This window comes from Sardina pilchardus, chromosome 21 (genome assembly GCF_963854185.1).
Source record: "Sardina pilchardus chromosome 21, fSarPil1.1, whole genome shotgun sequence".
Taxonomy (NCBI): domain Eukaryota; kingdom Metazoa; phylum Chordata; class Actinopteri; order Clupeiformes; family Clupeidae; genus Sardina; species Sardina pilchardus.
Genome location: NC_085014.1, coordinates 28175168 through 28194872, shown reverse-complemented (window position 1 = coordinate 28194872; position 19705 = coordinate 28175168). Strand labels below are relative to the sequence as shown.

The 19705-nt window shown below is 41.2% G+C and overlaps 1 protein-coding gene across 3 annotated transcripts; it reads left to right on the top strand.

The window, feature by feature from the left end:
- The first annotated feature begins 10715 nt into the window (after positions 1-10715).
- si:rp71-46j2.7 (uncharacterized) lies at positions 10716-19604 on the top strand. Of its 3 annotated transcripts, XM_062525020.1 has the most exons (17): positions 10716-11030; positions 11609-11720; positions 11944-12157; positions 12464-12606; positions 15380-15539; positions 15882-15925; positions 16028-16230; positions 16333-16443; positions 16522-16647; positions 16789-16896; positions 17004-17162; positions 17552-17757; positions 17968-18116; positions 18220-18283; positions 18386-18570; positions 18655-18743; positions 18876-19604. In XM_062525020.1, exons 1-17 carry the CDS (start codon positions 10848-10850, stop codon positions 18972-18974), a joined length of 2355 nt encoding a protein of 784 aa, XP_062381004.1. In that variant the 5' UTR covers positions 10716-10847; the 3' UTR covers positions 18975-19604. The 3 variants fall into 3 exon arrangements, with proteins under 3 accessions (XP_062381004.1, XP_062381003.1, XP_062381006.1); XM_062525019.1 differs by having other exon boundaries at positions 17552-18116; XM_062525022.1 differs by lacking the exons at positions 10716-11030; positions 11609-11720; positions 11944-12157 and having other exon boundaries at positions 12583-12719; positions 17552-18116.
- Positions 19605-19705: the final 101 nt, after the last annotated feature.

Here is a 19705-nt window from a genome sequence, read left to right as displayed (position 1 = left end):
TTTAACCTTTGTGTTGGGTGAATGCACTAGATGGAGTCTACCTTTGGTGTCTGGACTAAAATGACAATTCTAAAAAATGCCATAGGAGCGCTTCTGTTTAGGTTGAGATATTGGGTGTTGACAAGTTTGTCCATGTGGCTGTACAGGGTTGCTAGTGAGGAATGAATGAAATGCCGATTTGGACATATGATCCCGACAGCTGCAACTGGCCGAAGCCTATTCCCCATCAGCACGATGGGGGTGCTGCTACATCTAATGGTACCTGCTTGCTGGATGTAACCTAGCCACAAGCTTATGCTGAAATTTGAGCTGTGTCACCTTGTCAACTAACACCAATACGGCCACAGACCTAGTGCTGTCATGCATGGCCATTGTCTCATTCACACACTCTAGGGACACCTAGTATTGCCTATCTACTATGCAATTTATAGGCTAATGTAAGGCACTTTTATGAAATTAAAATGAGATTGTTTTGTGTTTAGTGAGAGCCTGGGTTCTAGAGCAGGCTGAACACTTCATACCTACTAACACGGATTAGTGACTCAGCTGGGATCACCGTTCACTTCACTTTTATCTGTGTAGGAAGTGCATTCTCCGTGGTAGGCCTCGTCTCTAAATGAATTGAGGTCACCAGCTGATATTGCGACGAATCCTGAATTCCCAAGGATTCGTCAGATGACTGTTACAATAAAATAGTTGTGTTTGTGGTGGTGCCGACCTAAATAGACTTGATATATATATATTTGCCTGGGACAAATTGAAAGCAATTTAAAGGGCATCCCTGTGAATTCCATGTCCTTGTAGTGTCCACTGGCTTGTGCAGGTGGAATGCATCATGCGTGAGCTCAGCGGGTGCAGATAGCAAAGAACAAATCCTACTGAAGGATCACACGACTTGAGCCGATTACTCGGCAGTCCAGTTAAAGGGACAAACGCAGTGTTTGATCCCTTTGCAATTTCACAAACGTGACATGATGTATGAATATCAGCTTTTCCCCTTTCCACTAGTCTGGCCTACTATTTAAAAACATGCTTTGGTTCTCAAGATGGCATGATGCGTAGTGGGTATACCACACGTGATTACCACATGGAATCTGACATGAGGTAGCCAGTTAGTAGGCCTACCAGTTTAGGCGTAGACTAGTAAATGTTCGAAATTGAGGAATAACGCACTTTAGCCGATGGTAATAGACTACGTATGGCGTTCTCTCCCTATCCGTCGTCAGTGCCAGCAGACACTTTTTAAAATATATATATATATTTATTTATTTTTAAATCGGACACATTAGAAACGTTCAAACGTTGAAAGAACGATGTTCACAACACAGCGGTGGTTTGTAATCCAATTACAACTGTGATACTGCTACGTATTGAAGTTATGCAACTTCAAACTGGGTAATTTAAGCCCCGTTTCAACATGGTTAAGAATGTTGTCTTGTTTCCGGAAGTTCCTTATTTGGATGGGCAATGACTGAATTATGTAGACAGTAGACAATAGACATGTTTAGTCTCCAGCATTCGGCTATCAAAGTATCACGTCTTTGCATATTCGATGTCTTCCACTATGGACGAGGACACTGGCTTCGCTAAATTCGATTTTAACTACCAAAAAGAGCGACGTAGACGCTGCTAAATCTGTTCCGATCAAGATAGAATTTAGGCCTAGGCTATGTATTGTAGGAGCTCGCCATCTGGTGGTTGGGAAACGATATAACATATCCCACGACTGTCAAAAAGGGGAAATAACCATTTTTCTTCCTCTGATTAGTGATAATCCTTCACTTTAGAAGCCTTTTGTCACTTTTGAGATACAAAGACGAAGCTTTAAGACAAGCCTACAAAGTGGAAATTATATACTAAATTGAAATTATAAGAAGTAAAAAAGTGTGAGATTTTAAGAAAGGTGCAATGATGAGATCATCAGTAGAATCTGATCATTTCAACATAAAAAATATTTATTTAATTAATTTTTACTTAGAATCTCAAAAAACAGGCTTTGCCTCGGTATCTTCAAATTGCTAAAAAAAAGGGGGAAAAAAAAATGTGTTGCTAACTTCCATGTTGGAAAATATGCATAATTGGCATAGCCTAATGTGTAAATGATCATAATCTCAGTAATAGAAAACTTAAAATAGAAAAATAAAAAAAAATATCCAAAGTGACCTACAAGCTACCTATCAATCAATGGTGTGATGCAAGATCTTTTTATTATTATTATTATTATTTTATTAGAAACACAAGATACTGGAACTCAGTTTCATTTCTACAGGTACTAGCCTACATGCAATTGAAAATATGAAATCCATTATTATTATTATTATTGAGTATAATACAGTTTCTCTTTACTGTATCCCCCTCTACATTTTGCCTTAGTGTTGAGTATGTGCAACATAAAAAAGTGAATGTGTCATCTTTACTGTAAAGAAGAGAAAAAAGTGAACCAGACCCTGTGGGAAAAGCTTAGGCAGTTTAGCTGCCAGTGATCTACTCAATATCCAGCATGGATTTCATTTAGTTCAAATGTTTAAAGATAAAATATACAAATAAAGTGAAAATGACACAGAAGGGGGGAAATGCAAAAAAAAACATTCACAGTCCCATTCCACAGTATATTTCATCGGTGACTTTTCCATCTATCTATCTGTCATGTATGCTCCCCTCTTCCTACCATCCTTTTCCCTTGCCTTTAGGGATGGGAACAGAGAGCTAACTGAGGAGTGTAGAAAGAATTTAAAATAAATCTGAGAGAGTAGGACAAAGCTGGGGAGTAAGTAAGCTCCAACAACACAAGGGATGTGTGGTTTGAAGACCATCACTGGGTTCAAAGTGAAAGGGACCCAAGCTGAGGGAAACAGAGCCAATGAGCTAAATGTGTGTGTGTTTTTTTTTTTAACATGTTCCGCACACACACACACACACACACACACACACACACACACACACAGACACACACAGACACACACATACACGCACACACACACACACACACACACATACACACTCATACCCACCTCCCCAGCGTTTGCATCCTCACACCTCCTCGACCCTCCCAATCATCACCACTACAACACAGTGCCATTAGCAGCCTCCCCTGCACCAGGAAACACAGAGCCCTCCTCTAGCTCCCCTATCAGCCTGTTTCCAGCAGCCAGGTGAGGCAGCTGGAGAAACTGTCAGAGCAAAGCAGGTCCAGTTGGCATTAGCTCCAGGGTCCTGAAGGCCTGTGCAGAACGATTCCACAGTGCCTATATTCAGCAACAGCCTGTGTTTAGCTCATGCATATTCCCCAGAGTTAGAGAAGTCGATACTTACCCTTAGCACCTAGTGGGCAGCCTTGGCCTACTGGTTAGGGTTTCGGGCTTGTGACCGGAGGGTTGCCGGTTAGATCCCCGACCAGTCCATGGCTGAAGTGCCCTTGAGCAAGGCACCTAACCCCTCACTGCTCCCCGAGCGCCGCTGGTTGGGCAGGCAGCTCACTGCTTCGGGTTAACCTCACTGTGTGTTCACTGTGTGCTGTGTGTGTTCACTAATTCGGTTAAATTGGGTTAAATGCAGAGAAACAAATTTTCCTCACGGGATCAAAAAAGCATATATTAATTAATTCATTCATTCATTTATTCATTTATCATCTCTCTGTGTGTTGTTACTCGGTCTGATGCACCCATTGCTAACCTAGCTTAGCACAGGTGCCTCGAAGTGGCCAATTCCAAAAGTGACAAAAGAACTTCAAAATGTTCCTGTATACATGCTGTGATTTGTACTATGTGTATAACAATATCAAATGAGACACTGCCATTTTCACTTAAGCACATTTCTGCTCCTTGGGGTTTGTAGAAGTACCACCGAAGCTTTTCAGGTGTTGCAAATCACTTCTTCAAATCAGTTCTTTTGTCACTGTTGGGAGGTGTTGGCTTCTTCATGATTTCAACAATGTGCCACGTGATTGCTGCTGTCTCAGCTGTCTATCTATCTATCTATCTATCTATCTGTCTATCTATCTGTATCTATCTATCTATCTATCTGTTTATCTGTCTATCTATCTATTTATCTAGCCTATCTATCTGTCCATCCATCCACCCACCCATTTATTTACATTTTTCTTTTTATCTAAGACTAGGCAGAATTTCTGAAAATGTGCTTATGTGACAAAATGTGGCAAAGGTATTTCGAGTTAGGTATTTTCAGGGAATTGAGGGTTGCTGAATTCCAAACTACTGTGCTCTGAAGGCTGAGGAAATTCATCCACAGAGCTGCAGAAGACCTTCTACTCTATTATACTGAGAGAATCACCAGGCCCAAACCACCTGGATTACAGGACATTAACACCAGGCGTTGCCAGTGAAGGGCAAAGAAAATCATGTAGGACTGTTACCCCCATGACTGTTACCCCCCTGACCATGATCTTTTCAAGTGGCTGCCCTCTGGAAAGCTAGCCTGGAAGATCCCAGACGAACCTTTGACAAATTTGAATTTGCTCCACAGATCCGCCTGGTATGGAAGCCATTCACTCCCATTTCCAATATTCCTAAAAACCAGTTTTGAAAAAATGCTTGTTTATTGAGACGTTTTTTTCCGCATATGTCATCTCCTTTATTGTTCTGATTGGTTTTGGGTCTATCCAATGACGTCCAGAGGCATTTTAATCCTGTGCCTGTTGGTGATGTCCCTTGGAAATGGAAGGTGAGTGAAACTTGTCCAGACCTCAATTTCAATTAAGATAAAGTCCGGTGCTAAGCAGGCTACTGGAGAGCGCCTCCGAGAAGCGCCTGTCTCGAGAACCGTAGGGCCTAGGATGGTCTCCAGGGGCCATATCAACACATCCCATATCCAGGGGATGAGGTGTAGTGTCAACTTATCAAAAATGAAAAGGTTTTTAATATACTGTATGGGGAATTCAATACCACATTCAGATCTGAAATCAAACATAAAGAAATGGCTTGAAACTTGAAAAATATATTATGAATTATTGCCTTTAATGATAATCCAGAAACCAAATAAGACACAGACTAATCCTGAAGACACTGTTTGCAAGTTTCCTACCTGAATATCCATCCGAGTGCCTCCATCCCATTTCAGGCCACGTTTGCGCGTGGCCTGCTATTTTCAGAAGCAAACATTTCACCAGAGGTGGAAAAGTCCAGCTTCAGAAAGTAAAAGTCCTACCACATATCTGTGCCAACCATTCATTAAAATTCTCATTCCAATTAGCACAACTCTTCAGCTAGGTAGAGCAGCTAATTAGTGAGATCATGTGTTAAGTGCACATATAGAACCAATACATTTTTACTTTCTGAAGCTGGACCTTTCCTCCTCTACCTTCACCATTTTCAAAAATAACATCCTGCACACCTGTCAGTTTATAGAAAAGTTTTCTTTTACACTAACCCGTGTAGAGCATGCATGCCAAACCTGTCGCGCAACAAGAAGCTTAAGCCCACGTTAGCTAATCAGAATACCAAAAATAATCAACAAATTACTTCCTCTTTCTCTTTTGAACTGTATTTGCAAATGCAAACAAACGAAAAGGGTTTGCACCAACATTTCGCTATTGCTACTCTGAATGCATCCATGCATCACCATAGCCATATGAAAATGTAAACATTGGTAATTTCTTTGGCGCAGAGTTCTGGCACAAGTTCTGCTACAAACTGTGACGTTGGCTGCCTAAAGGATTGGGACTTGGCATGTTAGCTTTGTTCCAGACAGTTGTTTGATAGTGTGAACACTCAAATTTTGCTGAATTTGAGGATGGTGGCAGAGTCTCTTGTCCTAAAAAATAACTTGACTGGCTTTGTTGCATGTATCAACCTCGGACACACCTTATGTGTCCAAGGTTGATACATCTTTCAAAAGATAATTATCTCTGTGCACTATATCAACAAGTGCAATGTTGCTGGAAAACTTTACTTGACATTAACCAATAGCAAGTCATCCCCGCATGATGTCATCAATTGAACCGATCTCCATCTTTTTTTGTGTGCCTTACCGTATATAAAAATCCAGAGTTCTCGCAACTTGAATTGTGTCTATACTGGCAATCAGCAATGATGCACTTTACTTTGGCCCCTTGCATCGAGGGAAACCAGCCACATCGATGTATCTGATATAGGCCTAGGCGGGCCAGAGGTGAGCTGTACAGATGATGACAGCTGCAACGTTGGAAGTCAGTAAACATTGGTCATAACATTGGTGTTATCCAATTGCATCAAAGTCCTGAATCAGTCAGAGTAAACATTGGTCATAGTGTTATCCAATTGTGTGCGGTGAGATTTTCAAATGCATGCTTGGTTCCGCTCCTCGAATTGGGCCATTACATAATTCGTGGCCAGACCCTTAATCTGAAAGATTACCAGGGTCTGGGCTTTCCAGGCTAGTATATAGCCTAAGATAGCTCCACCATAAACTCATCCTCTTTGCATTGTTCAGCGACCTCCAGGATCCTCGAACCAGCAAAGAAGGCCTCCCACTCGCCACAAAGTAACTCTCACAGAAGGCCGTCCTTCAAGTCCCCCTCGTGAGCCTTGTCGCCGTATCATCCCTCAAACATGAAAGCGTTTGTAAAGGCATCATTGGTCCGAAGATCCGGCATGTTGGATGTGCGGGTGTGCTCTCCTGCCTTCAGCCACTGCGTGGCAATGGAGCCACAGGAAGGTGTGCAAGTCTAGTAGCCCCATCCTCCCCAGCTCACAGCCGTCCCCACCAGGGCAGGCTCGCTCCCGCCACTGTCTGAAGCGGGGCGTCCTCTTCGCCCCTGCACTTCCTTGAAGACCCAGGTACGGATGTGTTCCACCTGGGTGATGAAATGATGTTGCTCGTCGCCTCAAACAGCAAACAGGAAGGGGAGGCAGCTGTTCCTCCCTCACAGGGAGAGGAGGCAGTGGCCAAAGCTGGAACCGATGAGAACTCTTCATCCGACTCCATCATCCAGAAGTTCCGTAGTGTGCTGGCCCGTGCCACCATGACGCTCAACATCCCGCCGCAACCACAAGTGAAACCAGAATAGACGGCTATTTTTTCCCAGGCCCAGGGCTCCCGCACATGCAGGCCGACAGCCCAGTCTTGCCCAACCTCGCCCGCAGCCTCCACCACCGCCTCCTCACCCACTCGCCAGGCAGAGGTCCTGGTCGAGAGAGAGTCAACGGCAGGGCTCCAGGACGGCTCCAAAAGGTTCCATGCAGCCTCATTCCTGACTGCCCGAGTCAGCATGAGAGGTCACCTGCCACAGATCCGGAAATGTCCGGTCTCCCAGGTCTGAGCGTGGCACTGCTCTCCCTCCATAACTTCCCTGCGGCTCCACATGCAGTTCGAAGTCACATGAAGCAACCCCCAAAAAATAAAGGAAAAAAAATAATAAATCAAACTGACATGCAAAACATCTCCCAAAGCACTTTGCCTCACCCACTCATGTTCTATACGCACAAAAGACTTATGTTTCTGAAATGACTTGTGTGATATACAGTACAGTATAGGCTATCTAAAGATGCTGATTAAAACCATTATTGCACAGATGTTCCTTGGTCTAATAACATGGTGGCTGAATCATCTAATCCTACCACTATCAGTGAAATGAGACAAAGAAAAGGTTTATCAATGTATTTCCTGAAGTCTTCTTACACCACTGTTGTAATTATTTGAGGATTGGGGATATTTTGGGCCCACTCTTTATTAAGACATGAGGAGCACACAGGGATGGGTAGTATTTATGATACATTAAAAATATACATGTATATATTTGTATTTTATTGGCTTGAGGCAACAACTGCAAACTACAAACAATGCAGTTGAAAAAATTCAGAAATGTATTTACAGCAAAGTTGGACCCACATATATTGTTTCCTGACTGTTGATGCTGTTTTTTGTCAGTTTATAAAGCTTAGGCGAAGTAGGAAGTAACGTTAGGAATCTCTGATCAATGTGATTGGTAAGGTTGGACCAATGATTCTAAAGTCGCGATGCAAATGATGCAGCCGTTTCCCAATTGAGAGTTCCCAGACTCTATTCACTTCCTGAAAGAGCCGGACGAGGCCAGGCTAAGCAAAGTGGTTAAACTGGATCGAAATTGACAAAAACACAAAACAGAACAGAAACAGAAAAAATTGGATATGGCAGTATTTCTAATACATTTACTTAAAATAAGTATTTCAAATGCAAAATACTATGTTGTCATTTGTATTTTATTTTGTTGAAGAAAATGGCTTTGTATTTTGTAGCAAATAGGTGTTAATAGGTAAATGAATATTTTATAGGTGTGTATTTTTGTAGTTTAGTGTCAAGTGCAAAACAATGAATGTAGCCTCTGACTGTGCTGACTAATTGTTGTGATCAGAACATTGAGATTCAGGAAGATGATTCAGTGTAAGATAAGTAACGTGTACATTGCTCACACAAACACACACACACACACACACACACACACACACAAACACCAACCTCAAGTTTCTTGAGAATTTTAATGATCAGTTTCTTGAGGACTCATCTATTTGGAACACATGGAACATATGTGGTCCCCTTGGAACAAGTTGCCTCTTTTAGCCTTAAAACACAATAAAAAAAATAAAAAATAATAACTTTAATCATCCAATTGGAACGCATAATATCCTGCAACATTGCTCAATCTGGGCATGCATTGACGATGTAAGAGCCACTTTGTACCGCTTGACAAGTTCAGTTAGTGACTTTTTGAGGCATCTCTGATAAAGCATTTAAGCTGTGAGATGTAACAGGCAAGTCAGCATATTGATCTGTTGACTGTTTGCAGGTATGGTATGTCTCATTGGCAGAGAAAAGCTGTTGGTCTCACTCACTGTCCACTTAATCAACCGAGTCAGTGTAGGCCCTGATGAAGGATACATCAAATTGAAAGATATGGAGGGTTTGCAAAGTGATGTCACACTTGGACGGTCGTCTTAAAGAGTATTTTTAGAGCTTTCAAAATACAAAATACAGCATTTTAGTTTATTTGAATACACTTGAAATTAGGGCATTTGTTATTTAATTTAAAATCATTTAAAAATCATGGCGGCCGAAACTCAAGCTAGGTGGCACTCTCAGTGACTTTGAGAAACAGATATATGTGAAAAATGTCCAGAATTTTCATCAGGAGCATCAGGAGGAGGGTTTAGCCTACCTAACACACATAACCCTACTGCACAAATAGGTATGGACTACAAGTCCAGTCAAGTTTATTTCTATAGCGCATTTCACACAAAGGTCATTTAATGTGCTTTACACAAACAAAACCAAACCGTAATGGCACATGAAAGCATAGAGCAACAGTCAGCTATAACCAATCCAGTGATCCGACTGGATGATTAAAGTTAACAATACGATGCAAAACAAGTCTAGGCAAATTATTAATCAAATGCATTTTTTTCATCATGTTGCTTTAACCGATACATGGGTCAAATTGTTACATATGTTCCATGTGTTCCTATTGGGTGAGTTCTCAAGAAATTGATTATCAAAATGATCAAGACATTTGAGGTTGTGTTGTGTGTGTTGCACTGGATCATCTTTTACACAACATTTACACTACATTCCTGAATGTCAGTGTTCTGACCACAACAACTCTGGGCAAATTTCAAGTCCGCACCAGTCAGAGGCTACATTCATTATTTTGCACTTGTCACGCAGCTACAAAAAGTTATTTTGCTACAAAATACGAAGCTATTTTATTCAACAAAATAAGATACAAATGACAACACACTATTTTGTATTTTAAATACTTATTTTAAATTATTTTTATCAGAAATAGCCTATACCTATCCCTGGTTATTGGCTGCAGAAATTAAATAGGTTGTACCAATTTGTCTGTGCGTGTCTTGTATTTATGACAATTTTGATCCAATTTGACTGCTTTACTATGTTGGCCCCCTCAAATTTCTACCAGCCCATCCAGCTGTAGGTGAAAAGCAAGAGTCGTTGTTTAATATTAAGCCAAATGCAGCTCAATTTCTGTCACTCTGTCATTCAAGCTCATGTATCATCCATATCTATGCCAATAGTGTCAATATAACCCCATTTAGTGCTTACACAGTAGGCTACTCAGTTAGTTACAAGGTGGTTAGTTTAGGCTACCCTTCACAAGCTCAGTTATGAGCACATCTCTGTCACAGTAGATGATGAGATGTTACAAGCAGGTCAGCATATTTGCAAATCTGTTATTTGCATATTGTCATGCCTGGTAGAGAAAAGCTGTTGCTCTCAAACACTGCCCACTTTATTAAGAGAGTCAGTGTAATGATAGATTAAATACATAGATATGGAAGGTTTACAAGGTGATTTAGTATTTTAACACAAATTATTTTCAAAAGACCGTGTTTTATTTTGATACAGGCATGGCAATTTTGTGGTTTACTTTAAAGCACCTAACATTATGGCATTTTATTTGAAAATAGGTTACTTTTTTCTATGCACTTTTGCTATCCCTGTGAGAACAGTGGCAGTTAGAATCTTATACCAACCAAGTCAGTTGAACATGAGTGGCGCTACACTTCATCTGAACATAGGCTATAGGCCTCATCAAACTTTCTGTTTATGTGGTTTTAATAGATACCACATTTGTAGAATATATGTATGTAGCCTCCATTATGAGCAGACGTTGCCATCTCGTTGTAAGGAGGGAGGGGTCGTTAGACAGTCACTTACAGAAAAAAAGGATTTTTGAGCCAATCATGTTGACGCGGCAGGATGGAGTCTTTCACTTATAATTTTCTTCCGGCCATAGTAGGCTAGGTAGTTGCACCTTAAAATGCGATGAACGAGAGAGAGAGAGACGATAAACTAATAATGCATAAGTTTGCTGAGAAAAGTAGCAGATTGACTGCAGCGTAATATTTTTTTAAACAATGTACTTCACGCGTGTCCTCGTTGCCACGGCTATTGGCTTCTTGTGGTATTTCTCAGATTACGGAGAAGTTACACTCCAGTTAGGCGTGTTTATCTGCGTTCTTTTGTCTTTTAAGATCTTCAAAAGGTCCGTTGAATGTAGTACACAGACAGACGAATTGGCTGAAAATCCACCAAATCAGGTAACCTTTACTTTGTTGATGTGTTTGAGCTTCTGAAGTCACAGCCCGAAACGCTTTAATGTTGTGTGATGTGATTGTTGTCTGGTCGGGTTTTCCTGCATGGACGAGAAACGCAATATGAAGAAGTTAGCTACAGGGCAACAAATGGAAAAGCGCAACCAGGGAAAGTGATCATGGCAGTGAATTCAACGCAGCCTATTTTAATTTTAAGAACCGCTGTTAATTATTTGCAATAGAATTTAATTACTGTGGGCTGCAAATGATAATGACGAAATCTCATGAAGATGTTATCCTCCTTGTGATATGCTGTGAATGAAGTTATGTTTTGGGAAAAACAAAGACTACAGAACGTTCTGCAAGAGTGTTGGATGCCTGTATTTTCATTTTCCCTGTCAGCATGGTGGATTTATGACAGGCCCCTATACCCAGACGATGATAAGATTACTGTCACAACAGTGGTTCTCAGCAAGGTGGCCAAGTCTGTGAATGTCAACTCCGCACTACAAACACTTTGCTGGCATTTTCGGACAGAATAAGTTAAGTAAAACTAATGCATCAATGCCTTCTGTATTCTCCAGGAGATTGACGAGGAGAAAATATGCGGTTGTGATGGGAGCAGTATGATCAGCACTAAGGAGGAATCATCTCATGGGTTGCAATATGTAAATGTTAAGAGATCTCTTCAAAAAGGTGAGAGTTTGTGACCACCTCCTTTTAAACAGCTGTTAACTCACTGAGTAGTGAGCAATATGTCTTTCTCACTCTTTAAAGGAATGCATTTTTGACAAAGCTGTTTGCTACCTGCCTCGGCAAGATATTTAGAATTCTTGACCTTGATAGATTATGCGATATAGTGTTTTGCATGTGGATGCAGAAAGTATTGTAATTCTCCTTGCTGTGCTGTTTCTCCCAGTGTTTGAGTGTGCATATGTGCAGACGGTCGTTCCTTGGTACAATGTGCCCGAGGTCATCACCAGCCAGCCTCTGCATGGAGCGCTCAAGACTGAGTTTGACCTGTTTGTTGATCGGCTCATCAGTAGGGCACGAGGGTTTAACCTTTGTGCTGCAAGTGTGGGGTGCATTCGCATCCTCACACAACACCTGCACAATGCAAAGCAGTCCAAAGGGTGAGCTGGTTTTAGAGGGAAGTTATACAGGAAACGTTGACAATGACGCCTTTTCATCTGTTCTCTAACCATAGTTTCAATGCCAACTGAGATTGCATGCTTCATAAATGTTCAAACCAGCTGTCAGCAAATTTCATTTAACTGGACTGTTAAAACTATACTATTTGGGACTTTAGACCTATTTAGCACCATGAACCTGACTCAGTGTAGTTTGTGACATTTGATGACTCATTTTCATTTCATATGTTCTGCATTTGCCTTTGTTATCTCTCACTTTGGTTCCTGTTTTGTGTCTGTTGGTCTCAGAGCCCCTCTGTTCAGCTCCAAGGCGGAGGAGATGGCAGTGCTCCGGGTGTTTTCTGAAGCCCTTGTGCGGAACCTCCTTCCGGAGACCTTGTGGGACCTTGAACTCTACCGCTGTATTTTAAATGAAGTAGTTGCTGTAAAAGGTATAAACCCTTTCTTGATGTTTCCGTTCTCATGACAGGAGAGGCCATTAAGAGGAGGTAATCATTCACACCATCCCCACTTGCAGTGCGGTGCTGCTCCTGCTGGATGGCAAGTCAGTTTGAGTAGAAACATCTGCCTCTTCACGCCTTTTTGTTGAGACCAAAATTGAATACATACCTCCTGCGCATGTCTTGGCTTGTGCTGTAACTGGAGTTGACTTTAGCAGGAGGAAGCCCCCTTTGCACTTTCTAGTGTCATACTGCTAGTAGTGACAACAACCTATTCTTGAACTATACCAACAACTACACACAGTTGACTTCAGTCACTGTACTCGTGTCACATGTGGGCCAGCAAGACTGCACTTAACATAGTCAAGTATAAATTAACTGTGAATAAGAGCTAGTAAGTGAGAGAACTGAGTTTGAATGTAGGTGTGACTTCCCTCGCCCTTCACCACACTGTCCACCACACCACTATCAAAAATGGTTCCTTTTTTCCACTGACAACCATCTATTGCTTTACATGGGTTAGATCACTTGATACTAGTGTAGCTATCCAAATATTAATGTGCTCATGCATTCAGTTTAGAATTGGTGCTATTAAAGCACCACTTTTTGAGGTATTCTGTTATGAGGCAACTAGTCATGGCGTCATCTTCAGGTTCATTTTGATGGTATGGTCACGTGAAGGGCATCTAAACCAGTCATGCCCCATATGCATTATACAGGTCTGCGTCCTGGGTAGAGACACACTTTGGAAATGAAGCAAAACCATCACAGCAGTACATTGCTGACTGCTGACACCATTAAGCTTGTTAGCATGCTTCTGCCTGTCTCAATGGTTCTGCGTGTCTGGTCCATTCAGTTCCCTCTTGTTTCTATGACCATCGCCCTGTTGCGCTGACCTCAGTAGTGATGAAGTACTTCGAGAGACCGGTTAAAAACAACATCTGCTCTTCCTTGCCTGGCTCCTTTGATCCCCTCTAATGCACCTATCACCCTAAAAGAAGCACGGATGACCTAATAACCCATGTCCTACATTCCATCCTCTCTCACCTGGACATTGGCAAGGGAAATTACTTGACTGTTATTCATAGACTACAGCTTGGCATTTAATACAATCGTTCCACTTACACTGACCACCAAGTGCAGAGAACTGGGGTTCAACTTCTCATTCTGCCATTGGGTCCACAGCTTTGTGATTGACAGGCTGCAGGTGGTCAAGATGAAGGACTACATCTCCGCCTCCACAACTCAAGGGATGTGTACTGAGCCCAATGTTCTATTCCCTCTGCACCTATGACTGTACGGCCACCCACAGCTCTAACTCCATTGGGAAGTTTACTGACGCTGTGATTGTTGGCTTAATTTCTAACAGCAATACTTGGTAGCCTGTTTGAAAGAGGTGGATAGACTGACATCATGGTGAATGATCAACAACTTAAACCTGAATGTCTCAAAAACAAAATAGGTAGTGGTGGACTTTAGGAAGGAGAAGCAGAGGAGCAGCTGAGGAAATGTAAGATCTCCTCAGCATTGATAAAGACATTTTGCACGGCTGCTGTTGAATCTATTGTGTCCGGCAGTATTACTGCCCGGTATGGTGACTGCAGCACACAGAATGCATCACCAGGACTGCTGTGCCCTGTTTCCAGGAGACCGACAACAACCCTTGCAGATCATGAAAGGCATTCACCATCCCAACCACGTCTTCAAGTGGCTACCATCTGTTAGGCCACTAACCTACATCTCTGCCAGAACTGAAAGACTGGGGAAGAGCTTCTTTCTGTAGGCAGTACACTTGGTCTGAGGGCAGTGGTTCTGAACGCCCCCCTGAACTTACCCTGATCCTCTGATCCAAATGAAATCATTTGTTTGGCTACACCTATGAGGCTATATCCATTACCAACCTCACTCACACTCTATTTACATAATAAATTAGCCCATTACTGTTCCGTTTTGGTTTCCTCTGGAACATAGGTAAAATGCAATCTGCTTTTGTACATTTTTATGAACTATTGAACTGTTAACTCGTGAACTTGAGCACTGTTTATCGGTGTTGCCATAGAGATCATGACGCTAGTTGAACATAGTAGACAGTAAAAAGTAGCTGAGACGGTAGAGGGTTTAGAAAACATGCTAGGCCTATTTACAGTATATCAGTTAGACTATTGTTGCACTGAAAAGATTTGAAAACCATGAAAGTTTTACATGTTAAAAATTCTGACCACGACACAAAGTTGTGACACTCCCGGCGCCCCCCTAGCTTGTCCCGCCCCTGTAGAGAAACCCTGGTCTAGGGGCAGGCCATTGCACATCAGGTAGCAAGTTGCACTTGCACCTGCATTTTTTAGATAATCTTTTCAATACATGTTCTATGTTTCATGTTTTTATTTGTATATGATTTTATTTATTATGTTGTCTTTTTATTCGGTCTTCTAGCACGGTTGGGGATGATAGACTTTACATTTCACTGCTGTTATACATGTACAATCATGCATGTCACGAATAAAGCTTGAACTTGGGTAGTATTGGCAAGGTTTTGTGTGCTGTTTAGGACCTCACTAAACAGCACACAAAACCTTGCCAATACTACCCAAGTTCAAGCTTTATTCGTGACATGCATGATAGTGTTATACCAAAACTCCTTAGTGCATCGAGTAGTAGTGGTCCCCATACTTATGTTTGATTCATGCTTTTGTGATTACTGGTGACTGAAGATCTGGTTGAATATGTTTTTATCACTGATAAATTGTTTGTGTCTGTGCTTAAGTGTTAGACCTGCTAGTGACCTGGCTCTCAGACCCGGACAATCTTAACCAGCTGGTAGTGGGTCAACTGGATGGAGGGGTCGTCAGCCAATCTGTGGAGGACCTCTGTGAGTCAGAGAGAGAGGACGGAGCCTCCTCCTCAGAGTCTGAAGACGATGGAGCGTAAGTAGCTTCACATGCTTATCAGCACACAGGAGTTAGAATAGAATAGAATAGAAGAATAGAATATGTACGTTTTTGATCCCGTGAGGGAACTTCAGTTCTCTGCATTTAACCCAATTTAACCGAACTAGTGAACACATAGCACACAGTGAACACACAGTGAGGTGAATCACACAACCCAGAGCAGTTAGGTGCCTTGCTCAAGGGCACTTCAGCCGTGGACTGGTCGGGGATCGAACTGTCAACCCTCAGGTTACAAGCCCGAAGCCCTAACCAGTAGGCCACGGCTGCCCCCTTTTTTTTTGATAAGGTCACGTTTGTTTAAAGAAATGTATATTGCAGCTCAGCAGATGATGCAGAGGATGTCCCCAGAAAGAAAACGAAAGGTATGCTCATCATCAATCATCAGTGCCATTGCTAAAGAATAAGTATGTACATTTATATATGTATGAATTGACAAATCTACGATATGTTTGTGCTCCATACAGCTGGTAAGAAATTAAAAGAAGGATGGTCAAAATTTCTTGAAAAAATGAAGTCCAAGAAGGCCAAGAAGAAGGAACTTAAGAAGAAGGAGCAGGAGCTCATGTTCAAGGCCCTGGGTCAGCAGAGTCCAGCTTCCCTTGATGAAGACTGTAATGCTGCCAGCAGCAACGAGGGCTCTGTCAGGAGTGAGACAGACTCTGAAAGTGTAAGAAGACACAGGATGTTTGTTCTATTTTTTATTAATATTAAATGATGTAAAGAAAAATACCAGACTTAATTAATTGTATTTGCCCTTATTAAATGTCAGGAGGACAGTGACCTAGAGACCTACCTTACAAGTGTCCAGGAGGACATGATGGAGTTTAAGTTGTCTTATGAGATGTGGAGAGTGGGGAACTGGAATGTCACAGTGAAGAATGTAAGTTCAAAATCAAGGGAATTCTGTTGTTCCTCATAGCAGTCGGCAAGTTTGACCATCTTGATCGTTATCTTTCAGGTTCAGCAAGAGAATGAGGAGTTATGTTTCACAGTCCATCTAGAAGAACGAGACAACCCTGAAAATCTTCACTGGGATGTGATGAAGACACAAACAGACCTCCTCCACTTCCATAGCCGATGGCAGGTGAGTGTTACAAGCAAAGGCAATTCTAAGAGTTACAGTTTGTACAGACTACTTATGTATAAATGAAATGCGAAACTACCACCTGACCTCCAATACTGGCCAAAGGTAACACTGTGCTGTTGAATGCTGGGTCACTTGCAGGACATGTCAGGTCTGCCATCGGTTTCTGCCATAGTTGATGACAAAGGGAGGGATCTGGATGAAGCATTTCAAGAAGAAACTAAGACCACTTTGCAGAGTTTTCTTCAGGTACACATTATTTAAAATGACAATTACAAAATTCTTTATAACAAGTGTGGGAAGTTACAAAAACGGATAAAGAGCATTGTTGTAACAAATTATACACTGGAAAACAGGAACTGGTGTCAGATTCCCAGTTTGGCCACAGTCAGCCCGTGTTTCAGTTCCTGTGTCCACTGGACAAGTTGCTGAGTGAGGAGCAACCTTGTGGAGGAGTGTGGGGTTTAGTCAGCGGCATTGCCTACTTCCTGACTCCTTCATTCGAGGAAGAGGAGGTGAGCTTTGTTTTGACTGTCATGTGTTCATACAAGATTGCATATTTAGCGATGTAAACACATTACACATTAATAGATCTGAATCAAGTTAACTGTATTAGGCTTACAACAGATCCAATCATGCTGTGTCACGGCAAACTATAATGCCGATAAAGTCCATCAGATACAGAGTTCCATGTATCTGTATCAGATACATGCAGTTGTCACAATCAATGCAGACAGCACCATCTACTGGTCATTGTGGAAACTGCATCAGCTCGTTTTGTGTTTTTTTCTTCTTCAGAATACAATTTTGATAGAAATGACACCTGACACTTTCTGTCAATATTTTTAATTGGTTGATGTATGTCAATATGACAAAGTGATGCATGACTGTGTATTACTCCCAGCACTTTAGTCCGGTTGCAGAGGCTAACACGGGGGATGTGAAAACTACAGTCATAACGAATAAGCTAGAGGCCATGAAACATACTGAAGGAGACGCTATGGAACCTCATCACTCCGGCCTCAACAGTATTTGTCCTACCAATACCAGTAACACTGACCAGGTTGAAGAGAATGAACCTGTACGGGCCAATGATGACACATCTGAAGGGTTAGAAGATGGCGGGGATCAATCTGGAACCATAATCAGTGGGCTCTCCAGTATCGCTGAAAGTTTTGATGAATTTCTGGCCAAAGCTAAATCTGTGATTCCCAAAGTGCATCAGACAATAATCAATCAAAATTCAGACTCTTCGGTGTTGAATGATTCTTGGTCCCATCTGGGGAACAAAACAAGTAAAAGAGACAAAATTTTACACAGAATGTCTGCTGGGAGGCACAAGAGCAAAGGAAAAGACCAAGGCTGCATGGCAAAAGAGGACTCGAGCTATTTGGAGAAAAATACTAACCAGTCTTGGGAACACCTGGAAGCTACTAAAGCCATATTTGATTTGCTGAAAGAAATATCTGGTCTGTCCTTGTTCTTCATAGTATTACTACATGATGAAAAATATAAGCATTATAATTGCCCACACAAATGTGACAAACTGACTTTTTTTGTTGTTGTTTCTAGGTAATTCATTTATCCTCAACATATTTGATGCTATTTTAAAACCAGTTATGCCTTTGGTGAAGAAGTATGTATAAACCATTTAATATTCATATTATTTGTTGTTTTTCATAAAATCAGTATCAGGTTTATTGACACAGTGTTTTGTGTCCTTGTATGCGCCTCTCAGGAAAGTGAATAGCTTCTTGGATAGAATGAATCCCACAGAAGCACAGGTAGCATCCTACATTGACACTGCTCGGGAGAAGCAGTGGCCCGAGGGTACTCAATCCTCGAAGGACTCAAGACCTCAAAGGACTCAAGAGGAGAAGAATGGCACAAGAGAACGAGCTCAACAACTCATCAACACCAAATGTAAGGAGGTGCTTTTTAATACAGCCTAGAAACTGTGACATTAGCAAAGGGTATGTCTGAAGCAATACTTTCAAATACTTTCAGATTCAAATTATCTTATACTCAAGAAGACTGATATGGAAACAATGTTTAAGATCTTCCAAGAAGCTGAGGAGAACAAGAAACTTGTTTATGTGAGTATGTCTCTTAGTTATCACCTGGGAAGCTCTGTCATTGTTGTACATTTTGGATTACATATATTGTTTTTTATTGATTGAAATGTCCCTGCTGACTGAAGTGTTTTCTTAATTTTTCCAATTGAATAGATGCTGCTATCATTCCTGTTGCATGATTTCTTGCCCGGAGAACCTGCTCTTAATGTGATAGCTCAGCTTTATGTGAAAGACATAATTGACTTCAAATAGAATTGTTTAAGCACTTTTTAACCTGTTTAGTTATTATGAAATGATTAGTATATATGTTAGTACTTTGTAGTACTGGTCATGTAATATTTTAACATAAATATACTTTGAATAAATCCTCTTTTTAAGCATGCATTTGAACTAAAAAGTTAAAAATGTGAATTGATACCTCATGGAATACTGTGAAGACACTTTAAATGAATTTCCCTCTCTGGCTGCCTGGCAGAATTTCGTTTTGATGCTTCTGAAGTTTTGTTGTTAAGATGCACCTTTTAAATCACCATTTAAAACACTTTTTTTTTTTTTTTTAAACTAAACTTTTTCATTATCCATGTCACTTCAGGGAGCACAATGGGACTGTATGCTAGCATCACTTAGACTTGTTGTACAGTGTATGACAAATAAGTTAAGAAGTGTATATAAGCAAGCTTTTCAGAGCTTCTGAAAAGAACTCCATAAATTCCACGAGTAACCTACTAAAACTGAAACCTATGTAAGAATAAGAGGTCAGAGGTTGTTGGCCTAATTGAAGGGTTAGGTTTGTTTTAAACATTTTAAAAAGTGTATTGGAGATTCATTAGTGTATCCAGACAGCTGTTTTTGTCAATGTCAATAAATGTGTTTCACCTTTAAGTTACAGTGGACTGTCCATTATTTTAATATTGCTTATGGCCTAGTTTATGAACGCATCTCATATTATAGCTATATTCTGTTATTTGGACTAGCCTACGTGT